At 45.6% G+C, this 13,677-nt stretch overlaps 1 protein-coding gene across 10 annotated transcripts in view; it reads right to left on the bottom strand.

The window, feature by feature from the left end:
• Positions 1-3,464: 3,464 nt before the first annotated feature.
• C15H10orf90 (chromosome 15 C10orf90 homolog) overlaps positions 3,465-13,677 on the bottom strand; it is a 184,812-nt gene continuing 174,599 nt past the window's right edge. For all 10 annotated transcript variants that reach the window (XM_090345616.1, XM_090345613.1, XM_090345614.1 and 7 more), the window contains 3 exons: positions 7,305-7,368; positions 4,275-4,374; positions 3,465-4,190 (listed from right to left, as the gene is read on the bottom strand). In XM_090345616.1, coding sequence (XP_090201742.1) covers positions 4,152-4,190; positions 4,275-4,374; positions 7,305-7,368 — 203 coding nt within the window. In that variant the 3' untranslated portion in view covers positions 3,465-4,151. The remainder of the gene's footprint in view (positions 4,191-4,274; positions 4,375-7,304; positions 7,369-13,677) is intronic.

Below are 13,677 nucleotides of genomic sequence, written 5' to 3'. Positions count from 1 at the left end.
CTGAGGCCAGCGCATCAAAAAAACCCAGCAAGTGTGGAAATGGGAGAATTCCCGGAGACACAGAACTCTTCACACATCGTTCTTTCAAAGAGCCTTGGTGAACTGAACAAACTTCTGCTGACTCACCCAGGGAACTTCCAGGAAGTTTGGTTGGCAACAGCCACTGGCTGCAAAACCCAGGCAATTGTTTCTCCATCATTCCATGACCAGTTGGCAGAGCAAACAAATAACCAAAATAGGAATTCTCCTTCCCCATGAAGTCATGGAGCCCACACTGAGACTGTTACTAATTCTACCTGGTCTCCCCTCCTGGCTCGCCGATGTACTGAAAGCCAAGAAAAAAAGAGACCATTGTTTAAAGTCTCTTTTCCCAAATGTGGCCTGCTTCAGGTTCCTGAATCTCAGCTAACACCTTACACTTCAGCAGCTGTTGCGTCTACCATCTTGCTGGAACCAAAACATTCTAATGTAAATACACTGATTCCAAAATAGAATTTGCATGCTGCAGTTACAATGGAAAATTTACCTATATCCTTAACATCCTTAACATTCAGTCGTTCCTGAATGCTGATGTGAGCAAAATACTACAGGACATGGACATAATTCCTGAGAGAAACCCAAAATTCAATTTCTAGAGGCTGTGACGCCACGTGGAGCGTCCCGTTATTGTACCCCTATGCTTCCCGTACCTTGATTTAAAGAGCAAGCAAACATGAAAATCATTTTTCAGCATTCGAAACAATTTCTACAGTAATAGGGGGAAAGTCAGTTTAACAGAAAACAAAAATTTGAGATTTTTTAGTTTCATCTTGACCTGGTTGTCCAGAGAAGGCCCAGCCCAGACTCCAACTTCAGGCATCTGACTTAAGAACTAGCCTCTGAAATACATTATTCAAGGGCATTTAATCATTTATATTTTTGGATTATAATACTTGATAGCAGGTTTATGAGGAGAATAGCTTTGTTATGGTTTGGCTATGAAGTATCCCCCGAAGGCTCATGAATTGAAGGCTTAGTCATCAACTGATAGAGCTACTTTAGGGACTTCTAGAAACCTGGAGGTACAGCCTAGCTAGAAGAAGTTGGTCATTGACAGTGACAGGGAGAAGAGAGGTCTTTGGGGACTGTACATAGTCCAGGCCTGCCTGCTGTCTCTCAGCTTCCTGTCAGACTGGGGGTCAGTAACCACCTCCCCAAAGGCGCCAGCTACCATGACATGCTACCTTATCACAAGCCCAGAATCTAAGGGTGAAGGACTCAAATATGGAAGTTGTGAGCCCAATAAATAATTTCTTGATTATTTGCCACACTAACATAAAAACTGACCAAGGCATTCTATGAACTCTTTTAAAGTTGACTCCAACTGGATATTGATTCTCTAAAATCCTAGTTGGCATATATCCATTTCTTGAAAAGTGTCAGAGAATATTTTTTTCAAGTAGTTGGGTTCCAAATTTAAGTGGTTAGAAAATCTTTGGAAACTTATGATAAAAAGTGTATGCTAGGGCCAGGCACAGTGGCTCATGTCTGTAATCCTAGCTACTCAGGAGGCTGAGAACTGAGGACCAAGACTCAAAGCCAGCCCAGGCACAAAAGGACCTGAGACTCTTATCGCTACTTAACCTCTAAAAAATGGGAAGTGGGGCTTGGCTCAAGGGTAGGCAGTGGTCTTGAGCTAAAGAGCTCAGGGACAACACCCAGACCCAAGGGTAGGGTGGTAGACTTGAGCTGAAAAGCTCAGGGACAGTGCCCCATGAGCCACAAACAAAAACAAAAACAAACAAAGTGTGCGCTAGGATCTTCATTATCTAAGAAAGATTCTTCTTAAATATCAGATTCAATTAAATCATTCTTCCAAAACAAAAACAAAATAAAACAACAAAAACCCAGAAGCTCTACACAGACGTTCACTGTAGTACTCAGAAGCCTAGTAGACCATAAGAAGGAACTGGCTGGCCTTCGGTGAGCTTGCTGAGCTGTGGCAATGGTCCCTCTGACAAGGGAGCACAGGCCTAAGTGGGTTTAGAATGCATCTGGCTCGTACCACTACCAGCGGCAACAAGAACTCCAACACAGTGGCCTTCTGGAGCATCTCACAGCCAAGCCTTGGCGTGTTGAGGACCAGATCCAGATGCCTGTGTGCTTTCTCCACCTTGCACTGTAGAAGGGAAGTGCTCAAGGTGTTTGTCTTGAGACAGACACCATCACTCCACCCACACTGACTTACTCTGCTTCCATAGCAACCAAAGGAAGGAGGCATTTTGAATCACTGGTAGCTAAGGAAATCAAGGCTAGGCTACACATCTTGCGAGGCCAGTTTTTTACTATATTCTCTCTTATCTCCATAGTCACCTTTTTTTTTGCCTGTCTAGGTAAAATGGATCCAGGCCCTTTGCCTACTGGCCCAATATTAAAATTTGTCCGGGGGGGGGGTGCTGGAGAGACATAGGAGGGGTATTTGCTAGGTCAGCTGGAGCCAGCCCCAGGCAGTCCATGGGCAGTGGTTTCTCTGAGTTGGTGTTGTGAGCAAAGACCTTAGAGAAGACAATTCCCGTTGCATTGCCTTGCAGATTTCTGGCAAGTGCAGAAGGTAGATTTCCAGCACGTTCCATCAGTGTGGCCACAGAGGAACTTCCCTGTCATGGGCTTGGCATCCTTCATTCCCCTCCACGCTTTTCCTGGGGGCATGCTGCTCATGTGTCAGCTCTTTGGTCAGAGCTGCCTTTGCCCCTCACTAGCAGGTCTTTCCCTTTACCAAGCCCTTGTATGCTTAATGAGTCCATTCCTCTTTCTCAAACTACCCCCACGATTTTCTCTTAGCCAGATGTAGACTGAAATCTGTGGGTGTTTGTCAGACCGCCTCACCTGGCCTGGGTAACCACGGGTAGTGGAATCTAATTCTACTAGAGGGCAGAGTACGCAGGAGACAGTGCCCAGAGAGAACCTGAGTTCCTTTGAAAATTTCCCATCACACAGACATAGAAGGACCACGGTGCTCTGGGAAAGAGTGACCCCGGTAGTGGTGCAGGAGGGACAGATCAGGAAACAGACAGTGGTGTCAGAAGGACTCCTAGTTCACCCTCTCATTTCATTCCTGAGATACCCTAGTGACCTCTGTGGTCCTGTGGGCTCTACCTGTTGCTCTCTGGAGTCTTTCCTGTTTCTACCCTGCCTGGAAGACAGCACCTGCCACTGGGTTCTGAGACACTGCAGTTTCTATGATGGCCAGAGGTGGCAGCAGAGGACATTCCACTCTGGGACTATAGTGGCATGTCCTATCATTGCTCCTTCCAGATCAGAATATAATCCAGAGAGATACTTACATTTTTGATTAATTGTATTTATTTCCATTTATTTGCTGCAAACGCTAGTTGATTCTAGCTCCCTAAATAAAATATTTATAAATAATGTTTGGAAGAACAGATATCAAAGGTGGAACCATTAAGGGCATTTTAACAACACGATTTTTCTTTTTTTAAGGAAGGGGTGTGGTGATGCAGCAAGCACTGAATTCTCTACACACGCAGTCAGTTCTGCCTTCAGACCGTTGATGTAGACCCTTGAGTGAACCAGAGAGGTACTGGGGTTGAGAATGGATGGGACTGCCCTCAGCTCCCTGTTCTGGATGTTCTTGAACATGAAAAATAAACCAGTCTACTTGCTCATTAGTCTTTGGCATTTTGCCTTCTCATTAAAAAATCAGCCTTTGGGATGAGATGGTTCATGTTTGAAAACATGCTAGGTGATTGATTTCTTATGTTTTCAAGTGGTAAAATTTGAAAAAAAGAAGGAAGGACTTTGAATAAAAAATATGACAAGAAATCAGCCCTCCTCATACTCCCGAATCTAAGCACACTAAGTGGCTTTCTGCTGAGGTGAAATATCAGAAGCACAAGAGAGAATCCAAAAGTCAACCAATGAAGGGAAGGAAACCTAATGGGTTATTTAGCGTTGATTTCCAGGCAACAGATTGACCTATTTCATGGTCAGTTATTGTTTCTGTTTGTTTGGGTCATTCAGGAAGTGATGATTCCTGTAGGAAAAAAAATAAAAAGTTGTCATATCACGAAGACGATGCTAAGTTTAATGGCTTATCCAGCATCTTGAAGTCATCACAGGTCTGACTATGCAGGGCGCAGGACAGCCTGGGGTCACACTGCATTCCTTTGAAGGAGCTGGTCCAGTAATTGCTGCAGAGGCAGGGGGCAGAGATGTTAAATTGCCATTCCCATTTCTGTGCCACACACCACACCTGCTGGCCCAGTGCCGTTTACCTTTTTGAAGACTTCAGCGCGAAGTCTGTTACTCTGTAAGATCACCTTTTTCTTCTGCTCTTCTTTTTTCTTTTTCACTTCTGGCAAGTTATTATAGATTCTGTAACAGATGCAAAGAGCATTTTGACTGGCAGCCGATGGCGTGTGCCTGTAGCCAAGGGCATCCTGTCTTATCAGCAGGCGCTTTCATTTCAAAGGGAGAGCCCTGCAGGTGAGCAACCTCCATGCAGTGAGATGCCACGTGCAGGGCTTCCCTGAAGCCCCAGGACACAGCTACATAGCAGCAGATAGGACATCGCACGTCTGTTTCCTGGGGAGGTGCAACAGATAAGCTGAAGAGCCCAGGTATTTCTTTGGAAGTCCCTTTTCTCATTTCTTCCTTCTCAGTGATAAACACTCACACATAAAACGAGAAATTCTAAGCCTACTGCTGAACCATTCTCAGTGGAAGTTTTCCCCCTAATACCTTTGTTTGGCACCCAATTTTTGTCTCCCTGGATTTTAGGAAAGGAAGCAATAGATATGTAGGAGTCACAGAAATTATAGTTAGAACAGAACATGCAGAAGTGCTTCTATTGAATTTTTGATTGGGTTATTTCCAAATACATGCCAGGCCCGAGTCTTATGTCCTTGTCCTGATGTAAACTCAGGAGCTTATGAGTTTGTTATAAGCAGGGATCCCAGGCCTCTTCTTCCAGCCCCTGTGTCCATCAGACATGAATGTCAAGCTGCCAACCTGTGTTTTCCACCACCAACAGTCTGTGAGCCCTTGGACTGCACTACCCATAGCTCACAGCTAAAAACATCTCTTTCTCATTTTCTCTCATGTTTGAAAGCCAGACCAAAATGGTTCAATATGTTCTACATTTAAAACAATGAGTACAAACTAGAGTAATGATGAGGGAAGTATCAGCATATGACATCTTGGGTACTGGACACTAACTGGTCACTCATGTGAATTAACTCAAACTCACTAGATAGCTGAAGGAGGCATATGGGGTTCCGGTGTTCTGGAGATGGGGAGGTTTGGGTGCAGTCCTCTGGCAGGCTGCTGGTGAGCTGATGTGTGAGTCTTGATCTGTTTGATTCTAACTCATTATGGGACACTGTCACCCAATTACCAAGTGCAAATCTACTCATGAGGCCTGGGATATGTTAGTGCTTGCCAGTGCCTGGTGTACTATGGGCAGTAACATGAATTGAATAAATGCAGAATAAATGCAACTAATCTAGAAAGTGCTAAAGGAGAAGTCCATAAGGAATCAAAGTCTACATTGGAAAGCCTGTGGTATCCAGAGACCACTCTTTCTGATCCAGGCAGCCAACTAAAAAGCCGCAGTGACTCCCTTTGTCACCACTGTGTGCTGTCAAAGAGATTCTCAGGTACCTCATAGTACCCCAGATTGACTCCATACAGTTGGCACCCCCACCCCTGCAACAGGCACTTCATACAGTCAAAAGCCATTGTGCATAATAACCACCTTCTGATACGTAAAAGCTCACAGACATATTATGTAGAGAAATGAACACACTAGAAAATGACAATACGCAGTATGCTGCCACTAGTGGTTAAAATAAATCATATAGCTATTTTTTACAAACAGAAATTGAGTTTTCAGGCAGAGAAAGGAGACATATAGCAAGCATCATGGGAGGTAGGTGTGGGGCTAAGAAAAGAAGGTGGGATAGAATTCCAGCTTTGATCTCTAATGTTTGAGATTTTAAATGAAAATGCAATTTAACAGTGTAATTAAAACCAAGTAGTATAAAGAAATGTCAGTCCTGAGGAGACTGTAGGAACCAAGGCCAATCAGGCACATTCCACAGAGTGGAGAGAAACTCAGTTCCTGGCTCCATGAAGGAGATGGTGGTCTGGTCATTCACAGGAGAGTGGTCATTATTTCCTCTTCCAGGAGATAACAGGCAACATTCTCTTACTAATGCTGCTTGAAGGCCTGTTAATTCAGGTACCTGGTTGGCAATTTTGAGTTTGGGGACTGAAAGAAGACTTGCTGATTTTTCCCCAGTAAATTGAAGATAGAATGCTTTAGCACAATGAAACAACAAGTCTTCAAACCTGCTGGTCCTTTGCACGAACCCATTTAGAATGCTAGGAAGCAGATCTTTCACAGGAAGGGCTCACACTCTCCTTACCTCCCTCAGACCCCAAACCCTACCACCTATGGGTGATAGAAGTTGCCTGATGACCACAGAAACAACACACTCATGGTGAACCAGGGCCTGGAATGGAGGGGTTGGGGCGAAGGTGTTCTCCTATGGCAGTGGTGTCTAACTGCACTGTCAATTTGATTTCATTATTATAGTTCTTCCCCGTGCTAGGCACTTTATTATAACCTAATGACATTTTACGTGCATGAACAGCGGCCAACACTGCTGAGCTTTCATATTCAGTTAAGAGGCCAGGTCCTAGAAAGAATGGCAGTCTTTGTGTGCACCTCGGTGGTGAGAATTACCGGGCGTCTTGGATAGGAACCAGCCAGGCAGGACAGAGAATTTGCCAACAGTGGGCTGCCAAGCCTTCTGGAGACTGAGTGCCAGGAAAGCTGGCTTGTGGCCCCTCTGAAATCCCACTGGCTCCCATGCTCCACTGGCTGTCAGTGTGGATTCAGTCCTTCAGGCTCTGCCTCAGGACGGGCAGTTTCTCTCCTTCCTCCTCATGAAGTTACCTTCAAAGGTAAGTGTGCACAGAGCTCCTGCCCAGAGTGACGGGTCAATGTGACGAGGAGTTACAGCTCACAGTCTGGGGATCGCTCGGGGACCAATTACCAGATCATTCCAGAATCCAAGACCTACCACTTTCCTAAGGCTAGGCCAAGAGCAGCATGAACACTCTGAGGCACAATTCTTCAGCGAGGCTCATTTTAGCCAGTTTTTTCAGATCTACAGCCAAGGGGACTTCAGAGCATAAACATGGTCTTAGAAATAGTGAGCCCCACCGGACAGCGCCTGGACCCGCCTAGTCACTCCAATCCCTCCCCAGTTCCCTCCCATCTCCTCACCACCACGTACCTCTTAGAGCGCATATGCATCTCCTTCTCTGAAATGCACCTTTCTTTGGGTTTGAACAAGTTATCTGGAAAAAATGGAAAGGATGAATTCCAGTTGTAATGGAGTATGACACATACCTGAAGCAACACCAACGTGGTTCTTGGGCTTTGTTTCTTCCCCTCGGCCACAAGCCTGTGCAGGACTTGAGGGTCGTCAATAGTTGCCTTTGGAAAACTAGCCAATATGCCGTTGGCTTCACAAGAGTTAGGTAGAACACTTAAGTGCAATGTTGGCATCCGCTCCTCTTACTCTTTCCTGTAGCAACGAGACTCATGGCTTACTGTGGGGTGGACCAGGTACACTGACAGGAAAATCCCCACACCAGGCTTAGGAGGCCTCTAAGGGCAGAAGACCTCGCAGCTATCGCCAAAGAATTTTGAGACAAGGAAATTCTTCTCATGCCTGACATATCCTATCAAGGAGTGTTTGGCTACAAGATAGACATTACACCCATGTCTCCTGTTCTCTAGAAAATAGAAATCTTAATTGTGGAAATGAACTAGAAGAAAGGAGACATGAGACATCTGAAACTTCTTTAAAGCTTGCTATGCTGGAGCATAAAGTCCAACTCAGAACCAAGCAGTCTACAGTAGGTGCAATACATGGGAGAATTGTATTCAAGAGGACTCAAGCTAGGCTTTACCCCACAACCAAGAAGGAAAGAGGGAAGGAGCAAAAGAGAGGTAGGAAAACAAGGAAGATGGAGCTCAGGAATAAATTTTTGGCCTAGCATGTGCAAGGCCTTAGTTTAATCTTGAGCCTCACTAAAGGAACAAAACAAAGAAAACCCCAGCATGCTTCTGATATAGAAAGAGAAATATGGACCATACTGAATAGATATCCCAGAAATAAGTTCACGCCATTATGTACAACTGATCTTTGACCAAAGATGCTGAAAACCCACAATGAAGACAGGATGATCTCTCCATTAAATGGTGGCATGGTATTCAAGTGCAGACAATGAAACTAGACCCTTACCGTTAAGTATTAAATGTAGTAGCTGAATTAGTAAAAATGCTAGGCAACATTATGGGAAAGTTTTGCAGTCCAGGTAATAGTTTTGGGGTGGTGATCTCCAAAAGTTTAGGCCACAGAAGAAAATGTTAATAGACTTGAGTCAAACTGAAAAGGCTGGTGCACCACCAAAGAAACAATCAGGGCCAGGAGTGTGGCCTAGTGGTAGAGTGCTTGCCTACCACACACAAAGCCCTAGGTTTGATTCCTCAGTACCACACACAGAAAAAGCCAGAAGTGGTACTGTGGCTCAAGTAGTAGAGCGCTAGCCTTGAGAAAGGTCAAGGACAGTGGCCAGGTCCTGAGTTCAAGCCCCAGAACTAGCAGAAGAAGGAGGAAGAGGAGGAAGAAGAGGAGGAGGAAGGGGAGGAGGAGGAGGAGAAGAGGATGAGGAGGAGAAAGAGGAGGAGGAGAAAAAGGGGAGGAGGAGGAGGAGAGGAGTGGAAAGAATAGAAGCAACACAGTAAAGAGATGGCCAAACAAATGGGAGATGGTGTTTATAAACCACACATCAGTTAAGGGGTCAAAGAAGCAAAACCTTACTGGCAAGAAAATAATCTGATTTTAAAAATAGGCAAAAGACCCACCTGGGAAGGTGAATGCTAACACTGAACAGAAAAATGCAAATTAAACTACAAGGAGCTGTCATTCCATACTCCTGGGGATGACTGTTAGGAAAAGCAACCCTATAGGAAATTCTGGGGCTAAAGAAACAGGAAGCTATATCCACAGGAAAACATAATGGGGACCCCCTCAAAATTAACTAGACGTGCCTAAGCCACAGATATGCGCTGCTGGGCCTATGTGACCTCTCATTTCACAGGAAATGAAATCAGAGTGTTGAAGAGCTGCCTTTATCCTGTTCGTTCATACAGTATTAGGTGTTATTCATAATAGCCAAGATATCTAGTCACAAAGGAATGGATGGTGAGGATATGATACATACCCACACACACACACCACTCACACAGGAGCACAGAGGGAAGCATACATGCCACCCCAATGCACAGGCACAATGAAATACTATTTTACTATTTGATTTTATTTATTTTTTAAAGAGATCTTGTAAATTATGACAACCTGGTTGAATGGAAGCATGGAGACAAAACGGAATCTCCCTTGTGTAGGCAGCAGGGTGCAGGGATAGCTCCAGGGATCCCTGGGTTACCAGGTGGGAGATAAGGGAGGTGCTCGGCAGGGTAGGAAATGGGGAAAGTGCTGGTCAAAGGAACCAAAGTTCCAACCAGGAGGAGGAAGATCTGAAGACCTTTTATACAGCAGGGTGATTAGAATTAGTAAAATATTACATTTTCAATCTGCCAAGAGAGATCTTAAACACTCTCATCACCAAAAAAAAAAAAAATCCAAAAAACAAAAGCCAAACATATATGGTATTGGTATGCTAATAATCTTCATTCAATTATCTCGAAATGCATTCGTATTCATCATGAATACAGATAACTGCTGTCAATTAAGCCTTAGGAAAGCTGCAGAAAGAAAGCAGGGGTATGTGTTTCATTGAGAAGTTAAAACTCACATCATACCCCGTGCTCCCACATGGCTGAGTGGCTGCGCCCAGAGAGCGTCTGGACGAGGGGACATTTACAGAAGTCAGCATTTGATCCAGTTCCAGAGCTTTCCAGTGTATTTTAGAGAATCACAAAATGTGGTGACTGACAGGTGCTCCATGCCGGGTTGGGGGCCAGGCACATTTATATCGTTAGAGGCACTAACTGCATTTATCACTTAACTGCTTTGTGGGTCAGAAAAGGAAGTAAGTTTGAACGGAAATTCCAAAATATTAGGTGAAATAATTTCTCTCCGTTGTTTTCCTCATCCTTCTTTAATTCAGCCTTTGTACTACATGGTATTTTCTTTACGCTGTTCCTTGAACGGGAACACAGAGCCTTGTGCTCTTCTTTTTTGCTCATAGCTGGTGCTCTACCACTTGGTCCATGCTTCCTGTTCCAGCCTTTTGCTAATTAATTGGAAATAAAGGTTTCTGGGGCTAGGCAGTTGGCTCACACCTGTAGTCTTAGCTACCCAGGAGCTAAGATCTGAGGATCTCATTTCAAAGCCAGCCTGGGCAGGAAGGAAAGTCCATAACTATTGTCTTCCATTAGCCACCAGAAAATCAGAAGTGGTGCTGTGACTCAAAGCAGTAGAGTGCTAGCCTTGAGCAGAAAAAATCACGCAACGCAACCAGGTCCTGAGTTCAAGCCCCATGACTGACAAAAAAGAGTTTCTCAGCTTTGCCTGTTGGCTGGCCTTGAACTTTGATGCTCAGATGTCAGCACACAGTAGCTGGATATTATGTCAGTTGTCCTGTAACTCTGCTTCTGATCAATAGACATTAGTCTTGAGGGGAAAAAAGAGGAGGGGTAACAAACGTGACAGTGTGGCACAGTGTGGCAGCATGTCTTTGACCTGACAAATAGTCTTTGGTGACTTATGTCTCCTGTTTCATTCCCTGATTAATAAAGTAAAAACTGACTTTTATCTAATAAGCATGTCTTAAAATTCCTTTGTGATTAATAGTAGGAGATCTACCACAAATATTTATTTTGACATTTTTATAGAAAGACGTTTGGAAGATCAGATCATCGGTCGAGGCCATGCAGCCTGCTGGGCTGGCTGTGAGACACATGGCACATTTTTATTAGCACCCTGACTTCTGTTGCCATTTTGGATCTGCTGGGTCATATCTCCTTGGGATGGATACTCGGGGAATGCAAATTAATGTTAATACTTGCTCCAGCCAAGAGCCATCAGCCAAGGCAGAGCTGCAGAAGGCAACCTGCAGTGCCTTCTGGAAAATTCAGTTTCTCTACTGGTTCGCGATTTGAATGGCTCTGACTTGGCTCACCTTGGGAATTGTGGGTGAGGTAATTCAGATTGAATTGCTCTGACAGGCTACGTACAGTGGGTATCTAAGTGTCTCAACGTGGTGCATGCTTCCGTTTCAAGGACATTGTCCACACCCAGATACCACACAACCCAAGGTGAATAAAGAAAGACAATTAGCAAGCACATAAAGCTGTGAGTGTTCAGATTGTGCAGGATGGATGGGAGGGCTTTGTGGGGAAGGGGAAGCTCCTTTTGCACATTTACACATTAATGACAGAACTTGGGAAAATCAAGGAATGGAGCATGACGACTGGACAGAGAAGGAACTCAGACCCATCAGGCCATGTGGGCAGAATGTGGGCTCTGCCAGGCTTTCTGACTTGGCCGGAGAGTTGCGTAAGGCTGCAAACATGACTTATCAACAGTTAAGCCTTCAGTGGAGTCGTGAGAACCAACACAGACCAGGGCATAAGTCAAGGGGAGCAGGGAAGAGGCTGATAAGGAGGCTGGGCCTTGGCTGGGCCCGAGAGGATGACAGGGCCCAGACAAGTGTCCACTGGATGTTTTAGGCTGTGGCCAGAAGTGGCAGAGTCAGGCTGTGTGGAATCTGGAGTGTGGGGGAGGGACGTAACCGAGGGAATCAGGTCCTGGTTTGAGGAGCTGCAGTGAGCCCAGGGTGAGGTTACCCCATGTCAGCAGGGGTGTTGAGGGCTTCCACTCAGTCACTACAGGTTCCAAACCCAAGAATCCTCGGGCACAGTACCCCTCCCGCAGGTGGCAGCCGAACCCCTGCCACCCACGGTTCCCACCTGCGTGGGAGCTGTTCTGCTTTGGGCTTTGTCTGGAAGGTAGAGTGGTGCCTTGTTCTGAAACCTTCGTTGTCAGTCCCGGCCGTGTTCATCTTGATGCAACCGGAAGTCCACATCTGGAGCTGGGCCATCCAGCCAGGGCCCTCCAAGGCTTTCATCCCTGATTTCAGGAAAGCGCGGCCACCCCCAACAAGTGGCCTTCAGCCCCAATCAACAGATGCACACACATGCACGCACTCATGTACCTGGGGCATACTTTCCATGCCTTGTCTTGGAGCTTTAGAGGCTGCTCAGGATTCATCACCCACCATGGAACAGCTGGGCCCGGGTCTCTGTCAGGATCCCCTGCAAATCCAGGGACTAGCTTCTCCTGGTATCGTCAGGTGTCAGCATTCCCACCCGGACCCCTTGGTTCTGTTCCTAAGCCACCACAGCATGGAGCACTGACTGGAAGGAGCTCTCTGGCCACAGAGAAGCAAACCCAAGTCTTCCTTTCATCAGAAACCCTGTCACTGCAGCCAGCACTGGTTCACGCTTGTGATTTATTAACTAATTTAGCATGTAAGGAAAACATCTGCATTTTGCTTTTATCATCTCACCAGCCGACAGGCTGAAGACAAGATGTGTGCTGTAGACTTGTTTAATCAGGCCTTAAACATTCCCTCTCACTTGTGTGAGCTCACAGGGGCTCTGGTTTCAGACTTTGTCAGATTTAACTGACCTGCACAAACAAACATGCAAATAACATCAATACTTGGGTAATACAGGGGGGCAGTTGACAACGCCATAAAATCTGAGTCAGCAAAGCCCCTCACTCCCAAGAATTCCATTCACTAGGACTGTCTTGGAATCTGAGGAATAAAAAAGTTCCTTAGTTATTTAACACCACGGCCTAGGCCTAAATCCTCTTTTATTGTATCTAATTTTAAGATTTTGTCCATAGGAAGGTGAATTTACCTTTGTTTTGCATACAACATTGAAGAAAAATGTGAGTTGAACTGTGTTCCCCCAGTGATACAATCAAGCCTTAGCTCCCCTTTTGACCTCATCCCTGGAGATGCAGTCCTTGCAGACGGAATGGGTTAAGATGAGGTCACCCTGGGGTGACCCAAACCCAAGGAATGAGAAGAGTTGACGCAGACAGTGTCAGAGACCCAGAGAAGGAAGGAGGCTACATGAAGACAGAAGCGGAACCTACTGTGGTGTCATCATAGGCTGACAGGGACCTGGCATGGCCAGAAGCTGCCAAAGCTTGCTCAAGAAGGATGACTGGGAGTCATTTGGAGACGTTGCCAAGTTTTCAGACATCCCTCCCACAGTGCTCTGGGTTGCAGGAAGTAGATGATTTGCCCCTTGATCATGAGGGCAACACCCTTGTCCCTCTGCCCCCATGTCCCCTTCCTGAGATCTTGGCGAGGTTTGCGAGGCTGTATCCCATTGAATGTGGTTACCTTCCCACAGGATTTCTATTCACAACTTTCCTCAGGACTTCACCTCCTGGCCAAAGCATGTTTCCCAGGAAGATAACCCTCATTCCTCTACCATAAGGAATAAAGCAGAGGTCCCTCTGGGTCTCCAGCGTTTATGACTGGGGTTGGCAGGCAATAAGTACGTTCTCAGAGGCCCCCATTCCTGCCCTCACCTCTTTTTGTTTTTCTTGCTAG

The sequence above is a fragment of the Megascapheus bottae genome, chromosome 15 (genome assembly GCF_031878675.1).
Source record: "Megascapheus bottae isolate mThoBot1 chromosome 15, mThoBot2.hap1, whole genome shotgun sequence".
Lineage (NCBI taxonomy): Eukaryota > Metazoa > Chordata > Mammalia > Rodentia > Geomyidae > Megascapheus > Megascapheus bottae.
The sequence above is the reverse complement of the archived record's forward strand: the minus strand, read 5'-3'. Positions and strand labels throughout refer to the sequence as shown.